This window comes from Eubalaena glacialis, chromosome 15 (genome assembly GCF_028564815.1).
Source record: "Eubalaena glacialis isolate mEubGla1 chromosome 15, mEubGla1.1.hap2.+ XY, whole genome shotgun sequence".
Taxonomy (NCBI): Eukaryota; Metazoa; Chordata; class Mammalia; order Artiodactyla; family Balaenidae; genus Eubalaena; species Eubalaena glacialis.
The window spans coordinates 58,145,131-58,162,325 of NC_083730.1; the positions used below are offsets into that span (position 1 = coordinate 58,145,131).

The following is a 17,195-nucleotide window of genomic DNA, read 5'->3' on the forward strand; positions in this document are numbered from 1 at the left end:
GAAGAAGCAGGTATAGAAGTGATGGGTGCTTTGTGTCATTTGAACAGAAGTGCCCTTCCTCTGTGGTGGCGATTCAATTATACAGCACAAAGGGCACAGGACTTGGGTTCTGAACTTCATTCTGTCAAAGACTGTGTGTGGCTTCAGCTAAGACTTTCTTCTCTCTGGACCATGTGTAAGTAGACATTCCCAAGATCCCTTGAAACTCAGATGCTGTTTCTTTTTTAGATAATTTAATGGCCACCAGCATCAGAAACAGAAGACTGATACAGGTATGCTGTAAAGGAGTTAGCCACCTTATTCTTTGATCAAAAGACAAATTACAAAGTGCTCAGAAGAGCTTATATGCTGCCCTTTTTTTCCTGATCCTTTTGAGACATTCCATGAATAATTTCAGATAAAATTTCTGACAAGAGAGGGGAATTACAAGCACAGATCACAGATCATGGATCACTTTCCATTTGTTTAAAAGCACGTTAAAGCACTAGAACAAAAACAAACAAAAATTGTCCCTATAAATATAATACAGCTATTTCTCACTAAACAGACAAGCAGGGACTTCTCTGATGGCACAGTGGTTGGGAATCCGCCTGCCAATGCAGGGGATGCGGGTTTGAGCCCTGGTCCGGGAGGATCCCACATGCCGCGGAGCAACTGAGCCCGTGCTCCACAACTACTGAGCCTGCACTCTGGAGCCCGCAAGCCACAACTACTGAGACTGCAAGCCACAACTACTGAAGCCCGTGCACCTAGAGCCCGTGCTCTGCAACAAGAGAAGCCACCACAATGAGAAGCCTGTGCACTGCAATGAAGAGTAGCCCCCGCTCACTGCAACTAGAGAAAGCCCACGCACAGCAATGAAGACCCAACGCAACCAAAAATAAATACATAAATAAATAAATTTTTTTAAAACGATAAAAATCTTTAAAAATAAATAAATAAATAAACAGACAAGCAATTAACATGATTGTGAATTTTAGTAATTTGTGAATAGTCAAATATATTCAAATTCCAAATCCTCACATTTTCAATCATCAAGAAGATGTTTGCTGAGGACCTATATTATATGTGTGCCACCAAGCTAGAGTTACAAGAGCATAAGAGAAGTAAAAAACATATATGTTTTTATACGACAGTCCCACTTCATAATTTTTTGTGACTTTCTTTGGGTTCAGCACAGTCTCATTAGTATTACAAATACTGTCAATATTTTACAAAAATTATCTTTTCCTTTTTAGAACATGTGACTTTTAAAAGCTATATTGTATTTTAAGAAGGAGTTTATTACACACAAAGAGCACAATTTTTTCCCATAGTGTTGTGATGGAGATTAACAGCCAAAATGGGATTTAAATCAAACAAAGCTAGAATATACTTATTCAACTAAGCGAAGTGTTTGTGACCATGTACTTAGATGAGCTATGTATTAAATTGTTGGGTTTTTAATCTAATTATTTAATTGTATTGTGTTTATGGTAACAGAATGTCACTACTTATATAGTGATAGCTTTCACTGGAGCTAATGGATTTTTGAAATGAATTTTAATCCGTAAATGAATTTAGGCACAGGCTAAATGCATAAGAGTTTGATGTATTTAAATTCTATACTTAGAAATAATGCCAGGCAACTGTGGATCTACAGAAAGGAACAGAAACATTTCCTTGTTGTGATAAAAATAGACCAACTGCCAGGTACCTGCCACATCTGCACCTGCCACTTAGGTAATATGCGGCTGTGAGTCAGATTTCTGCCAACACGGCACAGGAAGTGAATCCACATCCTAGTGTCTAGTCACTGAGGTGACAGGCACACCCCTCCACTCTTCCATCACCGCAGGGGCAATGACTGCTGGCTTAAAGCACTAGAGATGCATAATCTATATCCCCCACCCCTTCCAATTATTCAGTCCCTCTCACCACATTGTCTCAGCAGATTGTAATTACCAATCAAAAAGGAAGCATGAGCTCTGTTGGTTAAACCTTTTGGTGGATAGTAATGCATCTTTCACTCTCTCTAGGAACCCCTAGACACTCAGTGCTAACGTGAATGGGTGTGTGTCTGGCAGAAACCAGTTAGGCCATTATGTTCCAGTGCCATGGTGCTAAAATCTCCTGTTCCTGGAGCTATATGTCCTTTCCTCACTTAAATTGGACAGATTAAACTTTTTAACATGCACATTTTTTCTCCATTTCAGGGCTGAAACTTTTCTGAATATGAAACATCTGGAAAAGTGACTCCACATCAAAATGGGTATGGGGACTATAGGACATCTCTACTTTTCTTCTTTATGCCTTTACTGTTTGAATTTGTCATCATAAGCGTGCATCTGTTTTATAATCAGAAAAATCAGTAATTCTATTTTTGCTTTAAAAATTGTGGCCAAACTCTAAGGTCATTTCCTTACAGGAAGTTTGTCTCCTGGTTTGTGAGGGGCACTCAACCTCAGTCTCTCTCTTTCCCCTAAATTTGCCTTTCTTCTTCTTCTTTTTTAAAAAAATGAGTGACATTAACCACTCTTTGATGTGTTTAAACTCCATTATTTTCTCTTCCTACTCATTTTCCTGGGCTCTTGGTCCCCTTTGCTTGGCTTCTCACTTTCACTTGGTTTCCCGTGAGTCGGGCTCCTGGGATCCTGTGCTATGGCAGATGGAGGATTTGGAAGTCATGCTGGTCATAAGCACACACCACCACCATCTAGGATGTGTCCAACCTTTGTTTTACACTGGCCTTTGGGGATGTCTTTGTATCTAGAGGCCTCCTGACTTCTCTGGACAGCCAAACAGCATCCTAGGCTCCAAACCTTCCTTGACCTTTTCTCTTCCCCCAAAAATGTGACCTTCCTTATCTCCTCATGGTTTTGTAAGGGGCTGGAGAGTTTACTGGCACGTGCGAAGCTGAGTTAATGGCATGTTGGATGTAATGGTTTAAGGGTCATCTCTCCTGGAGGGTACATTTACATTTTTTTATAGGGACCCCAGAGAGTGGCTGCCTTAACCCCAGAGAGGGGCTGACAAATGGTATGGACTTTAGTGGCAGGTTGACAAGAGAAATCTCTTAAACCAGGTATACTCTGAAAATCCTCCAAGGCCCACGCCCTGGATGGTGGCATATTCTGCCAACAGATAAGGCTGCACACTGAATGCACTGTACAGCTTTCTGTTTGACTGTGGTCATACAGTCACACTTCATTGTACGTAACAAGAACTGGAGTCATATTCCCCACAGTTTCTGCGGCCTTATTGTGGATTCAGGGTCTCCAGATGCCACTGCTGACAATAGGGGGAAACATTCTTTTGAGATCTCCATTTGGTACTAGTGAGAGAGTCAGTGGCTACAGCAGAACAGTCTCTGGCAGATAGAGTTAGAAACTGGTTCAGTTGGAACACTCTAGAGGAACCTGGAAGGCAGTGACATGGAGAAGGGTGAGGACAAGGTCAAGAGTTGAGGCAGGGCTTCCCTGGTGGCGCAGTGGTTGAGAATCTGCCTGCCAATGCAGGGGACACGGGTTCGAGCCCTGGTCTGGGAAGATCCCACATGCCGCGGAGCAACTAGGCCCGTGAGCCACAACTACTGAGCCTGCGCGTCTGGAGCTTGTGCTCTGCAACAAAAGAGGCCACGATAGTGAGAGGCCCGCGCACCGCAATGAAGAGTGGCCCCCGCTTGCCACAACTAGAGAAAGCCCTTGCACAGAAATGAAGACCCAACACAGCCAAAAATAAATAAATAAATAAATAAATAATAAAAATAAAGGAATTCCTTTAAAAAAAAAAAAAAAAGAGTTGAGGCAACTCATTCCTCTGGCCCCTGAGAGCTCACGTGAGCACAGGGGTGAGGGGGCAGGGGAGGTAAGGCCGACCACGACTCAAAAGGATCAGCAGTTAAAGGCTTACAGGCGTGAACTCTATGGAAATAACACCCTCAAATCAAAAACCACCTTCAAAAAAATTCGAGGTAGGAATGAGAAAGTCACCTTTTGGAGATGGTAACATCTTAAGACTGTGAGTAGCAAAAATGTGAGGTGGGTAAGTGGAGGCGAGGAGGGATAGAAGAGGGAGGAGGGATATTTTCTAAAGCCAGGCAAAGGGATTTGGGTCAAATTACAAGCAAATTGTTTTAAGCATCAGAAACATCCCCAAAACCTCACCCACTGCCAAATGGAATCCTACCAGGATCCCAACACATGACACAGACCAACGCCGAGATGCTCTGCTTTATCTCACTGACTTTAAAGTTAACCTCGTTAGAAGAACCTTTTTTCTTTAAAAAAAAAAAAAAAAAGATTTTCTCAGACAGTGAGCATCCTCTTACCTTCAGGTATGTGTTTTTCAGAGCCGCCTCATTGAGTCCTCGCCACTGGTCCTCTTTGGCACTGGCCTCCTTCACGTCCACAAAGTAGCCAGTGACCGGAGTCCGTCCTGAGTGGATCGGAGGCTTCCACTGCAGAACCAGGGAGGTTTTCCTGACTTCACTGTACTTGAGACTGTGCGGTGGTCCTGAGAGGGAAAGAGAGACTGATGCGTAACAATCATAATGGAGATAAGAAAACTCCAATGTGTGTAAACCTAGAACCACATTTAAGGTCTTAAAGCTGAATCTGATGCTGGTGTTCTTCTTTTGTAAAATCTACTACTCCCATGGAAACAGGTATTCTGTACTCATTTCATATCAAGTTTCCTCAACAGCTCTGTATCAGCCTATTAAGACCCTTTACGGGCAGCAAGTGGGTAAGGCCAGTTCAAGGTGCCCTCCAGCGGCTGGATGAAGGCTTGCCCTCAGGCTGTCCTCAGGCCTGTGTTCCTCACCTTTTATCAGAACAGTTTAATTTGGTTGCAGATTCAGTTTCAGATTATTTTTGGATGACAATCTGAAAATGCCCCCGAATCTCAATTATGACGAAGAAAGCAACTCTCTTTGATGGCTTATGAATATAGAAAAATATATATATTGCAAAATATATATCCCTCCCTCACTGGAGGGATATCTTTCCCGTAAAGCATATATCCCATATAGGGGTAAAAACAAACTACAATTGTGGTTACAAAGAACTTCCACCAAAACAAATACAATCAATCAGATGGGCCCTGAATCTATGCTAAACCCTATCAGGTACTTTACATTCTTTTATCTCACCCATCCCTAAGACAATTAACAGAAAGCTCAGAGACGCCAAGGAACTTGATCAACCTGCTCAGGAAGGAAGCCAAATACTTCCTGTGTGTGTTATTTGCACTCTTGGGCGAGTCCCATCTACTCACTGATGGTCTGCATCTTTGCATGACTACCAGCTGCTATGAAGGTGATATAGTTATTTATTTCTTTCTTTTTTTTTTTAAAGGATATAGTCAGATTTGCACTTTATTTATTTATTTATTTAAATTTATTTATTTATTTATTGGCTGTGTTGGGTCTTCGTTGCTGTGCGCGGGCTTTCTCTAGTTGCGGCGAGCGGGGGCTACTCTTTTCTCATTGCGGTGTTCAGGCTTCTCATTGCGGTGGCTTCTCTTTGTTACAGAGCACAGGCTCTAGGCACGCGGGCTGCAGTAGTTGTGGCTCGCGGGCTCTAGAGCGCAGGCTCAGTAGTTGTGGCACACAGGCTTAGTTGCTCTGCGGCATATGGCATCTTCCCGGACCAGGGCTCGAACCCGTGTCTCCTGCATTGGCAGGCGGATTCTTAACCACTGCGCCACCAGGGAAGTCCCTTTATTTTCTTTTCTCTTTCCTTTTTTTTTTTTTTTTTTAAATAACAACTGGTTTCTAACCAACCAATCAAAAGCACCTGAACTGACTCACAGTGGCCCGAGAGCCAACTGCAAGCGCAGACTCCATCGTGCTATGCTTTGGCATTTTGCAATTGATCACTCAGTGTTTTATGGGCCCTTTACCTCAGCTTACTGGTCACTGGCAATGAGTCATCCTTGTCTCCTGATGATGCCTTCTGTGGAAATAGGTTTAAATAACACCAGTACCTTACCCTGGTGTGGAGTGCTCTGTTTTGCAAAGGGCTTTTATGACCATTGTCCTGTGTCATCCTTAGGAGCCAGAGAGGCATCCAAACAGGTAGCACCAGCCCTTTCTTCCAGAGAAGGACCACTGTGCTGCTGCTTCCTACCCCCTCGTGTCTTGGAATGAGCAGACCTAGTTTCCAACCCTAACTGCCACTTATTACCTGTGTGACCTCCTGGGTATCATTTAACATGAGTCTGTTTCTTCATCCGACAAAATGTCCTAAATGCTCTCACCTATCATCAAGCTTTCTTGATTCATGGCTTGCCCAACACTTCTCAGTGAGTCAAGGGTGAATCTGGGAAAAGAGAGGCCGTGGGGGTGGAGGACTGCCCCGTTCACTTCTCCTCTGAGTTGGGAGCACTCACCCTGCAACCTCTTTTGCTAACTATATCTCTGTCTATCAAACCATTTTCCACAGGTCTGCTCAGAAATTCTTGGTCCCTGGTCATTCACATTTTAACTTTATTCAGGAATTGCAAGAATTTAAAAACAGACCCACTTTTGTGTAGGTGGCAGAAAGAACTTAAGAAATATCGCCGGCTTCAAGAAGGCGAAAGGAAAGCCAGTGTGTTTGCCTCTTGTATTAACTGAAGGTGAGTGAACTCTTGAACTTCTCTTGAGTTTCTCTTGTAATCTTTTTATTCACACCTGATAGAGATGTGATGCAGATGGACGCTCACTAAGTGAAGGCAAAAAAGATGGTTCTCCAAAGGCACTAAGGTTTCAAATAGAGGAAGCGGGTGGCACTGGGGGCATGGCTGGGTCCACCCAGTGTGCCCAGTGTGGCCTGGTGTTCTAACGTGGTTGGAGTCAGTGCCGTAGCAGTTGTTATACAAGCTGAATATCCAACCCAGGTGGGAGAATTTAGTCATTCTGTGGCACTGAAGTATTTGGGTCTTTGAAGTTAGTGCCATTGGAAGCACAAGAAAACCATCCACTAGGGACTTCCCTGGCAGTCCAGTGGTTAAGACTCCACCTTCCAATGCAGGGGGTGCAGGTTCAATCCCTGGTCGGGGAATTAAGGCCCCCCATGCCATGTGGTGAGGTCAAAAATTAAAAAAACAAAAAGCAAAACAAAAAAAATCCATCCACTGACTAAGCTGCTAGTCTGACTCTTAATGACTTAGTAAATTTGTTAGTATTCAGTCTTTACATTTGTTCACTGTTGTAGCTGTGTAAGAGTTAAAAGCATAGGTAAATGTTTCTGGCTTCTCCCCACTTTCATCCCTGCCCTGTCAACCACCCTCTATGACAACATCCAAAGGAGAGCATTTCCAGTCCGGTTCCAGGATCTTTGTTGTGATGCAGAGTTGGGAAAAAGTTGACATAGAGAGAAAGGACTGGAGAGATAAGTGGAGAGATATAAGAGGCGGGAGGCCAGGACTTAAGCCCTAGGCAGGCATGTTAGGTCCCCTGTATGTACAGTGAAGAGCTGGGAGCAAGGGAGGAGGAGACCATAGGAAGGAGGCCACAGAGGCTGGGGCTGAGGAGACGGGGGAGGGAGGCTGATAAATGAGATGCTCCAGAGCAGTGGGAGAATGCACAACTCGGGAGTGCCAGAAGACATTTTTGAGAAATTTTGCTGGGGCATGTGAATTGGATGCCCTTTAATGGCCTTGAAGAAGACAAGCAAAGATTAGAATTCCTTTTAAATAATCAAGTGGCATTCAAGCTGTGTGCTTCCGTCCATCCTACTCCATGCAGAGGCTGAGCTATGGGGGCTCTAGGATTTATTTGGAATATAAGAAATTTATACTCAGTTTTATATTGGTACCTATTGTTTCATAGTACTGTAGAAATATTTAACGTAAACACAAGGGGCTGAGAGAATTTGTCTCCCTTAGAAGCTGTATATGTAGCACTTAAATTTAGTTCCAGGTTGTAGGTTCCATTGGAAGAAACTCTGAGCCTCAGTGCTGAGACATGGTCTTCCTGGTTTACCTGGAACAGCAATGGTCCACTCTTCACATTTGAAGCTTGCGCTTACTGCCGAGGGTGCTCCCAAGCCAGCGATGTTCATGGCTGCCACTTGGAACTGATATACCATGTTCTCCTTCAAGTTGCTAATCTGCAACATGGACAACATCATGCATAGTGAACGTTTCAGTTTTGTTTTTCTAGTGGTTCAACATTTTATTTATTTACCTCCTGTGTTGGACATACTCTAGGGTGACCCCCCAATGAGTCACATCCTTTTGTAATCTCCCCTTGCATTGGGGTGAAACCTGAGACTTGTTTCTAGCCAACAGAACATGGCAGGGGTATTGGAATATGAGTCCTGTGATGGTATTATATCATATGGCAAAGGAGGAGGGATATTTCAGATGTAATTAAGATCCCTAATCAGTTGATTTTGAATTAATCAAAAGGGAGATAGATTATCCTGGGTGCACCTGACTATGATATTGTGATTTATAATAAGACATATATATTTGGTTTTTGTCCCCATTCCTGGCACAGAGCTCCTAAAACACTTGGAATTTCCTAAGTGATGAGAGTTATAAAGTATCTTTTGTTGTGTTAATGAGGTGACTTTTGGAAAGCACCTAAGGATGGGGACTGGTTGCCAAGGGAAAAAATCATGTGATTAGAGAGTGGGAACTTTCAGCCTCATCCCAGACCTCTGGACCTCCGGGGAGGGAAGATGGGCTGGAGATTGAGTTCAATCACCAATGGCCAATGATTTAATCAAGCAAGTCCATGTAACGAAGCCTCCATAAAACCCCAAAAGAGCAGGGTTCAGACAGCTTCCAGGTTGGTGAACACGTGGAGGTGCTGGGACAGTGGTGGTCTGGAGAGAGAGGATGGAAGCTCCATGCCCGTTCCCCACATCTTGCCCTATCAATCTCTTCTATTTGGCTGTTCCTGATTTATACCTTTTATAATAAACTGATAATCTGGTAAGTAAAATGTTTCTCTGAGTTCTGTGAGCCACTCTAGTGAATTAATCAAACTCAAGGAGGAGGTTGTGGGAAACTGATTTATAGTCTGTCGGTCAGAAGCACAGGTGACATCCTGGACTTTCAACTGGCATCTGAAGTGGGGGCAGGGTTATTCTTGAGGGACTGAACCTTTTACATGTGGGACCTGAGTCTATCTTCAGGGAGACAGTGTCAGAACTGAGTTAAATTGTAGGACACCCAGCTGGTGTCCGAGAAGTTTTGTGAGTGTGAAGTAGTGTAAGAGCAAAGGAGAAACACACAGGAGGGAGAGTGAGTTTTTCCAAAGGACCAACTTAATCAGATAGAAACTCTTAAAATGGGGTTTGGGCCCTGCCTAAAGAGAAACACTGTCGTGATGGCCTTGAAGAAGCAAATACTGTTTTTCAAACTGCTTAGCCACTCACATTTGGAGAAGGACAGCCTCTAGGAGCTGAGGGTCTCAGACCTACAGCTGCAAGGAACTGAATTCTGCCAACAACAGTGAGCTTAGAAGAGGAACTCGAGTTCCAGATGAGAATGCAGTCCAGCTGAAACCTAGGTTGCAGCCTTGTGAGACCCTGAGAAGAAGACCCAGCTAAGCCATGCCTAGACTCCTGACTCAAGGAAACTGTGATACCACAAACAGGGACAGTTTGTGGTAGTTTGTTACACAGCAACAGAAAATGAATGCATGTACAGATGAAAATTAAATGAATTCTAAGCTTGGAATCAAAATACTCAAATTCTTGTAATATTTTTGCTCTTTACTGAGTGACCTCATATTTTCTATATCCCTCAGTATGAACTTGGTTGTTGTGGGGGTAAATATATGTGGTAAAATAATAATGTGAAAACATTTGCAAAATAGAAATGATGGAATGTATTAATGTGAAAAAAATCCATGAACTAGGCTTTAAAAGAGGAGACAATGAGTAGAAGGACGTGCTCTCACTCCCTCTTGCAAGAACACCAGAATCACAACTAACTGCTGAACAATCATCGACAGGAAGACACTGGAACTCACCAAAAAAGATACCCCACATCCAAAGACAAAGGAGAAGCCACAATGAGACGGTAGGAAGGGCGCAATCACAATAAAATCAAATCCCATAACTGCTGGGTGGGTGACTCAAAAACTGGAGAACACTTATACCACAGAAGTCCACCCACTGGAGTGAAGGTTCTGAGCCCCCCGTCAGGCTTCCCAATCTGGGGGTCCAGCAACAGGAGGAGGAATTCCTAGAGAATCAGACATTGAAGGCACGCGAGATTTGATTACAGGACTTCGACAGGACTGGGGGAAACAGAGACTCCACTTTTGGAGGGCACACACAAAGTAGTGTGCGCATCGGGACCCAGGGGAAGGAGCAGTGACCCCATAGGAGACTGAACCAGACCTACCTGCTAGTGTTGGAGGGTCTCCTGCATAGGCGGGGGTTGGCTGTGTCTCACGGTGAGGACAAGGACACTGGCAGCAGAAGTTCTGGGAAGTACTCCTTGGCGTGAGCCCTCCCAGAGTCCACCATTAGCCCCACCAAAGAGCCCAGGTAGGCTCCAGTATTGGGTTGCCTCAGGCCAAACAACCAACAGGGAGGGAACCCAGCCCCAACCATCAGCAGACAAGTGGATTAAAGTTTTACTGAGCTCTGCCCACCAAAGCAACAGCCAGCTGTACCCACCACCAGTCCTGGCCATCAGGAAACTTGCACAAGCCTCTTAGATAGCCTCATCCACCAAAGGGCAGACAGCAGAAGCAAGAAGAGCTACAATCCTGCAGCCTGTGGAACAAAAACCACATTCACAGAAAGATAGACAAGATGAAAAGGCAGAGGGCTATGTACCAGATGAAGGAACAAGATAAAACCCCAGAAAAACAACTAAATGAAGTGGTGATAGGAAACCTTCCAGAAAAAGAATTCAGAATAATGATAGTGAAGATGATCCAGGACCTCTGAAAAAGAATGAGACAAAGATCGAGAAGATGCAAGAAATGTTTAACAAAGATCTAGAAGAATTAAAGAACAAACAAACAGAGATGAACAACACAATAACTGAAATGAAAACCATATTAGAAGGAATCAATAGCAGAATAACTGAGGCAGAAGAACAGATAAGTGACCTGGAAGACAGAATGGTGGAATTCACTGCTGTGGAAGAGAATAAAGAAAAAAGAATGAAAAGAAATGAAGACAGCCTAAGACACCTCTGGGACAACATTAAACACAACAACATTCGCATTATAGGGGTCCCAGAAGGAGAAGAGAGAGAGAAAGGACCCGAGAAAATATTTGAAGAGACTATAGTCAAAAACTTCCCTAACATGGGAAAGGAAATAGCCACCCAAGTCCAGGAAGTGCAGACAGTCCCATACAGGATAAACCCAAGGAGAAACACGCTGAGACACATAGTAATCAAATTGGCAAAAATTAAAGACAAAGGAAAATTATTGAAAGCAGCAAGGGAAAAACGACAAATAACATACAAGGGAACTCCCATAAGGTTAACAGCTGATTTCTCAGCAGAAACTCTACAAGTCAGAAAGGAGTGGCATGATATACTTAAAGTGATGAAAGGGAAGAACCTACAAACAAAATTACTCTACCCGGCAAGGATCTCATTCAGATTCAATGGAGAAATCAAAAGCTTTACAGACAAGCAGAGCCAAGAGAATTCAGCACCACCAAACCAGCTCTACAACAAATGCTAAAGGAACTTCTCTAAGTGGGAAACACAAGAGAAGAAAAGGAACTACAAAAAGAAACCCAAAACAATTAAGAAAATGGTAATAGGAACATACATATCGATAATTACCTTAAACGTGAATGGATTAAATGCTCCAACTAAAAGACACAGGCTTGCTGAATGGATACAAAAACAAGACACCTATATATGCTGTCTACAACAGACCACTTCAGACCTAGGGACACATACAGACTGAAAGTGAGGGGATGGAAAAAGATATTCCATGCAAATGGAAATCAAAAGAAAGCTGGAGTAGCAATTCTCATATCAGATAAAATAGACTTTAAAATAAAGAATGTTACAAGAGACAAGGAAGGACACTACATAATGATCAAGGGATCAATCCAAGAAGAAGATATAACAATTATAAATATATATGCACCCAACATAGGAGCACCTCAATACATAAGGCAACTGCTAACAGCTATTAAAGAGGAAATAGACAGTAACACAATAATAGTGGGGGACTTTAACACCTCACTTACACCAATGGACAGATCATCCAAAATGAAAATTAATAAGGAAACATGAGCTTTAAATGACACAATAGAGCAGATAGATTTAATTGATATTTATAGGACATTCCATCCAAAAACAGCAGACTATACTTTCTTCTCAAGTGCACATGGAACATTCTCCAGGATGGATCGTATCTTGGGTCACAAATCAAGCCTCAGAAAATTTAAGAAAATTGAAATCATATCAAGCATCTTTTCTGATCACAACGCTATGAGATTAGAATTCAATTACAGGGAAAAAAACATAAAAAACACAGACACATGGAAGCTAAACAGTACGTTACTAAATAACCAAGAGATCACTGAAGAAATCAAAGAGGAAATCAAAAAATACCTAGAGACAAATGATAATGAAAACACGACGATCCAAAACCTATGGGATTCAGCAAAAGCAGTTCTAAGAGGGAAGTTTATAGCTATACAAGCCTACCTCAAGAAACAAGAAAAATCTCAAATAAACAATCGAACCTTACACCTAAAGGAACTAGAGAAAGAAGAACAAACAAAACCCAAAGTTAGCAGAAGGAAAGAAATCATAAAGATCAGAGCAGAAATAAATGAAATAGAAACAAAGAAAACAATAGCAAAGATCAATAAAACTAAAAGCTGGTTCTTTGAGAAGATAAACAAAATTGATAAACCATTAGCCAGACTCATCAAGAAAAAGAAGGAGAGGGCTCAAATCAATAAAATTAGAAATGAAAAAGGAGAAGTTACAACAGACACCGCAGAAATACAAAGCATCGTAAGAGACTAGTACAAGCAACTCTATGTCAATAAAATAGACAACCTGGAAGAAATGGACAAATTCTTAGAAAGGTATAACATTCCCAGACTGAACCAGGAAGAAATAGAAAATATGAACAAACCAATCAGAAGTAATGAAATTGAAACTGTGATTAAAAATCTTCCAACAAACAAAAGTCCAGGACCAGATGGCTTCACAGGTGAATTCTATCAAACATGTAGAGAAGAGCTAACACCCATCCTTCTCAAACTCTTCCAAAAAATTGCAGAGGAAGGAACACTCCCAAACTCATTCTATGAGGCCACCATCACCCTGATACCAAAACCAGACAAAGATACTACAAAAAAAGAAAATTACAGAAAATTCACTGAAGAATATAGATGCAAAAATCCTCAACAAAATACTAGCAAACAGAATCCAACAACACATTAAAAGGATCATACACCATGACCAGGTGGGATTTATCCTAGGGATGCAAGGATTCTTCAACATATGCAAATCAATCAATGTGATACACCATATTAACAAATTGAAGAATAAAAACCATATAATCATCTCAATAGATGCAGAAAAATGTTTTGACAAAATTCAACACCCATTTATGACAAAAACTCTCCAGAAAGTGGGCACAGAGGGAACCTACCTGAACATAATAAAGGCCATATACGACAAACCCACAGCAAACATCATTCTCAATGATGAAAAACTGAAAGCATTTCCTCTAAGATCAGGAACAAGACAAGGATGTCCACTCTCGCCACTGTTATTCAACACAGTTTTGGAAGTCCTAGCCACGGCAATCAGAGAAGAAAAAGAAATAAAAGGAATACAAATTGGAAAAGAAGAAGTAAAACTGTCACTGTTTGCAGATGACATGATACTATACATAGAGAATCCTAAAGATGCCACCAGAAAACTACTAGAGCTAATCAATGAATTTGGTAAAGTTGCAGGATACAAAATTAATGCACAGGAATCTCTTGCATTCCTATACCCTAATGATGCAAAATCTGAAAGAGAAATTAAGGATACACTTCCATTTACCACTAACAAAAAGAATAAAACAACAAAAAGAATAAAATACCTGGGAATAAACCTACCTAGGGAGACAAAAGACCTGTATGCAGAAAAGTATGACACTGATGAAAGAAATTAAAGATGATACCAAAGATGGAGAGATACACCATGTTCTTGGATTGGAAGAATCAATATTGTGAAAATGACTATACTACCCAAAGCAATCTACAGATTCAATACAATCCCTATCAAATTACCAATGGCATTTTTTACAGAACTAGAACAAAAAATCTTAAAATTTGTATGGAGACACAAAAGACCCTGAATAGCCAAAGCAGTCTTGAGGGAAAAAAACAGAGCTGGAAGAATCAGACTCCCTGACTTCAGACTATACTACAAAGCTACAGTAATCAAGACAATATGGTACTGGCACAAAAACAGAAATATAGATCAATGGAACAGGATAGAAAGCCCAGAGATAAACCCATGCACCTATGGTCAACTAATCTATGACAAAGGAGGCAAGGATATACAATGGAGAAGGGACAATCCCTTCAATAAGTGGTGCTGGGAAAACTGGACAGCTACATGTTAAAGAATGAAATTAGAACACTCCCTAACACCATACACAAAAGAAACTCAAAATGGATTAAAGACCTAAATGTAAGACCGGACACCATAAAACTCTTACAGGAAAACATAGGAAGAACACTCTTTGACATAAATCACAGTAAGATCTTTTTTGATCCACCTCCTAGAGTAATGGAAATAAAAACAAAAATAAACAAATGGGACCTAATGAAACTTAAAAGCTTTTGCAAAGCAAAGGAAACTACAAACAAGACGAAAAGACAGCCCTCAGAATGGGAGAAAATATTTGCAAACGAATCAATGGACAAAGGGTTAATCTCCAAAATATATAAACAGCTCATGCAGCTCAATATTAAAAAAACAAACAACCCAATCCAAAACTGGGCAGAAGACCTAAGTAGACACTTCTCCAAAGAAGACATACAGATGGCCAAGAAGCACATGAAAAGCTGCTCAACATCACTAATTATTAGAGAAATGCAAATCAAAACTACAATGAGGTATCACCTCACACCAGTCAGAATGGCCATCATCAGAAAATCTACAAACAATAAATGCTGGAGAGGGTGTGGAGAAAAGGGAACCCTCTTGCACTGTTGGTGGGAATGTAAATTGATACAGCCACTATGGAGAACAGTATGGAGGTTCCTTAAAAAATGAAAAATAGAATTACCATATGACCCAGCAATCCCACTATTGGGCATATACCCAGAGAAAACCATAATTCAAAAAGACATATGCACCCCAGTGTTCACTGCAGCACTATTTACAATAGCCAGGTCATGGAAGCAACCTAAATGCCCATCGACAGACGAATGAATAAAGAAGATGTGGTACATATATACAATGGAATATTACTCAGCCATAAAAAGGAACGGAATTGGGTCATTTGTAGAGACGTGGATGGATCTAGAGACTGTCATACAGAGTGAAGTAAGTCAGAAAGAGAAAAACAAATACCGTATATTAACGCATATATGTGGAACCTAGAAAAATGGTACAGATGAAGCGGTTTGCAGGCAGAAATTGAGACACAGATGTAGAGAACTAACGTATGGACACCAAGGGGGGAAAGCGGTGGGGGGGGTGAGGGTGGGGGTGGGATGAACTGGGAGATTGGGAATGACATGTATACACTGATGTGTATAAAATGGATGACTAATAAGAACCTGCTGTATAAAAAAATAAATAAAACAAAATTCAAAAAAGAAATCCATGAACTATAAATAATCCTTTGAACATTAAAAATGCTTTATAAATGGAGGTACTGATGGAACCAGCTGAGTTAACAAAGTTTACCTACTGTATTATTTAAGCCAAGAAAAATCTGTATCCATGATCCAGTCTACACCTGATTTTATCATGAAGCTGGGTATCCATAAAAGGGAAAACAATTTTGACCCTTATTTCACATCATACACAACATTTATAGGTGAATTAATAACTTATATGTAAGTGGCAAACTGTAAAGTCTTTAGAATATAATCTATATAGCGTGGTCCCAGCTGGGGCCATGGCTTTCAGGATCCCTGAACTAGAAGACATTTCTTAAAAAGAAAAAGGCACAGAAATCGCTAATGACAAAGCAAATGTTGGTAAATCTGACTACAATAAATTTGACAAGAAAATAGGTGTAGTTCACCATAAGGAGAGGAAAAGTCTAGCCAATGAGACGATATAGGCAACTTACATAGCTAACAAGGATTTATGCTCAAAATATTTAAAGAACTTCATAAGTCAATAAGAAAACCCATTAGAAAAATGGGCAAAAACCTTGTTAGGCATGCTATAAAAGATTTCAAAATGGACCATAAACACAGAAGATGTTCAGACTCATTTGACACCCAGATTGTCAAAACAGGAAAAGTGTGAACACACCAAGTGCTGGAAGGATGTGGAGCAATGGGAATTCTCATAGTCTTCAGAAAAACAGCAGAGAATTATGTGGTGAAGTTGGAGATAAACAAGACTCTCTGGCCTAGCAATTTTACTTGTGGGTAATAACCTAGAGAAACTAGTGCACATATGTGCCAGCAGGCATGTACAAAAATGTTCATAGCTCAATTGTTTGATATGGCTTACAATGCCCCATGTCAGTCAATAATTGAATGGGAAGGTCTACTGTGAGATGGTCATATAATGGAATACACAGCAATAAAGTCAGAGCTACTCGTACCAACATGGAAGAATCTTAAAAATAAAATTTTGTTTTATGTATTCTCAGTATGCGTGTGATATTTCATAAATATTAGATGTTAAGTTAAAAGAATGTGACATTGAGTTGGGGAAAGCACCATTCCCCGGGCCTCACCCTGCTCTTGCTCTCACGGCTTGAGGTTCTGTAAGGGACGGGGTGGTGACTTGGGTCTAGCTGACGATGCTCTAAAGAGGGGAGCCAGTAGCTATGGTAATAGTGAGACCCCTCAGGTGCTCTGAGGTGGGCCGAGCAGTGAAGGCCCACATGTAGCAGGGAAACTCGTGGGTGGCCACGTGAAGTGCCCCTTTGTGGCTATCAGAACACTACGACAGGGGCCACTTCACAGAGGGCAAGCTGAGTCTGGCCATCAGGTCCATGTCCCTTTATTCTTCGTGATTTGGACATTGAAAGCTAAAAATCCAGAGTCTTTTGGATTCCGGGACTCTTAAAACTA

The 17,195-nt window shown here is 41.4% G+C and overlaps 1 protein-coding gene across 1 annotated transcript in view; it reads right to left on the reverse strand.

Moving 5' to 3' along the window:
• MYOM1 (myomesin 1) overlaps positions 1–17,195 on the reverse strand; it is a 138,271-nt gene that overhangs the window by 37,107 nt on the left and 83,969 nt on the right. Inside the window, exons 21-22 of the mRNA XM_061170465.1 lie at positions 7,949–8,075; positions 4,310–4,494 (exon numbers count right to left, since the gene is read on the reverse strand). Of these exons, the coding sequence (XP_061026448.1) occupies positions 4,310–4,494; positions 7,949–8,075 (312 nt within the window). The remainder of the gene's footprint in view (positions 1–4,309; positions 4,495–7,948; positions 8,076–17,195) is intronic.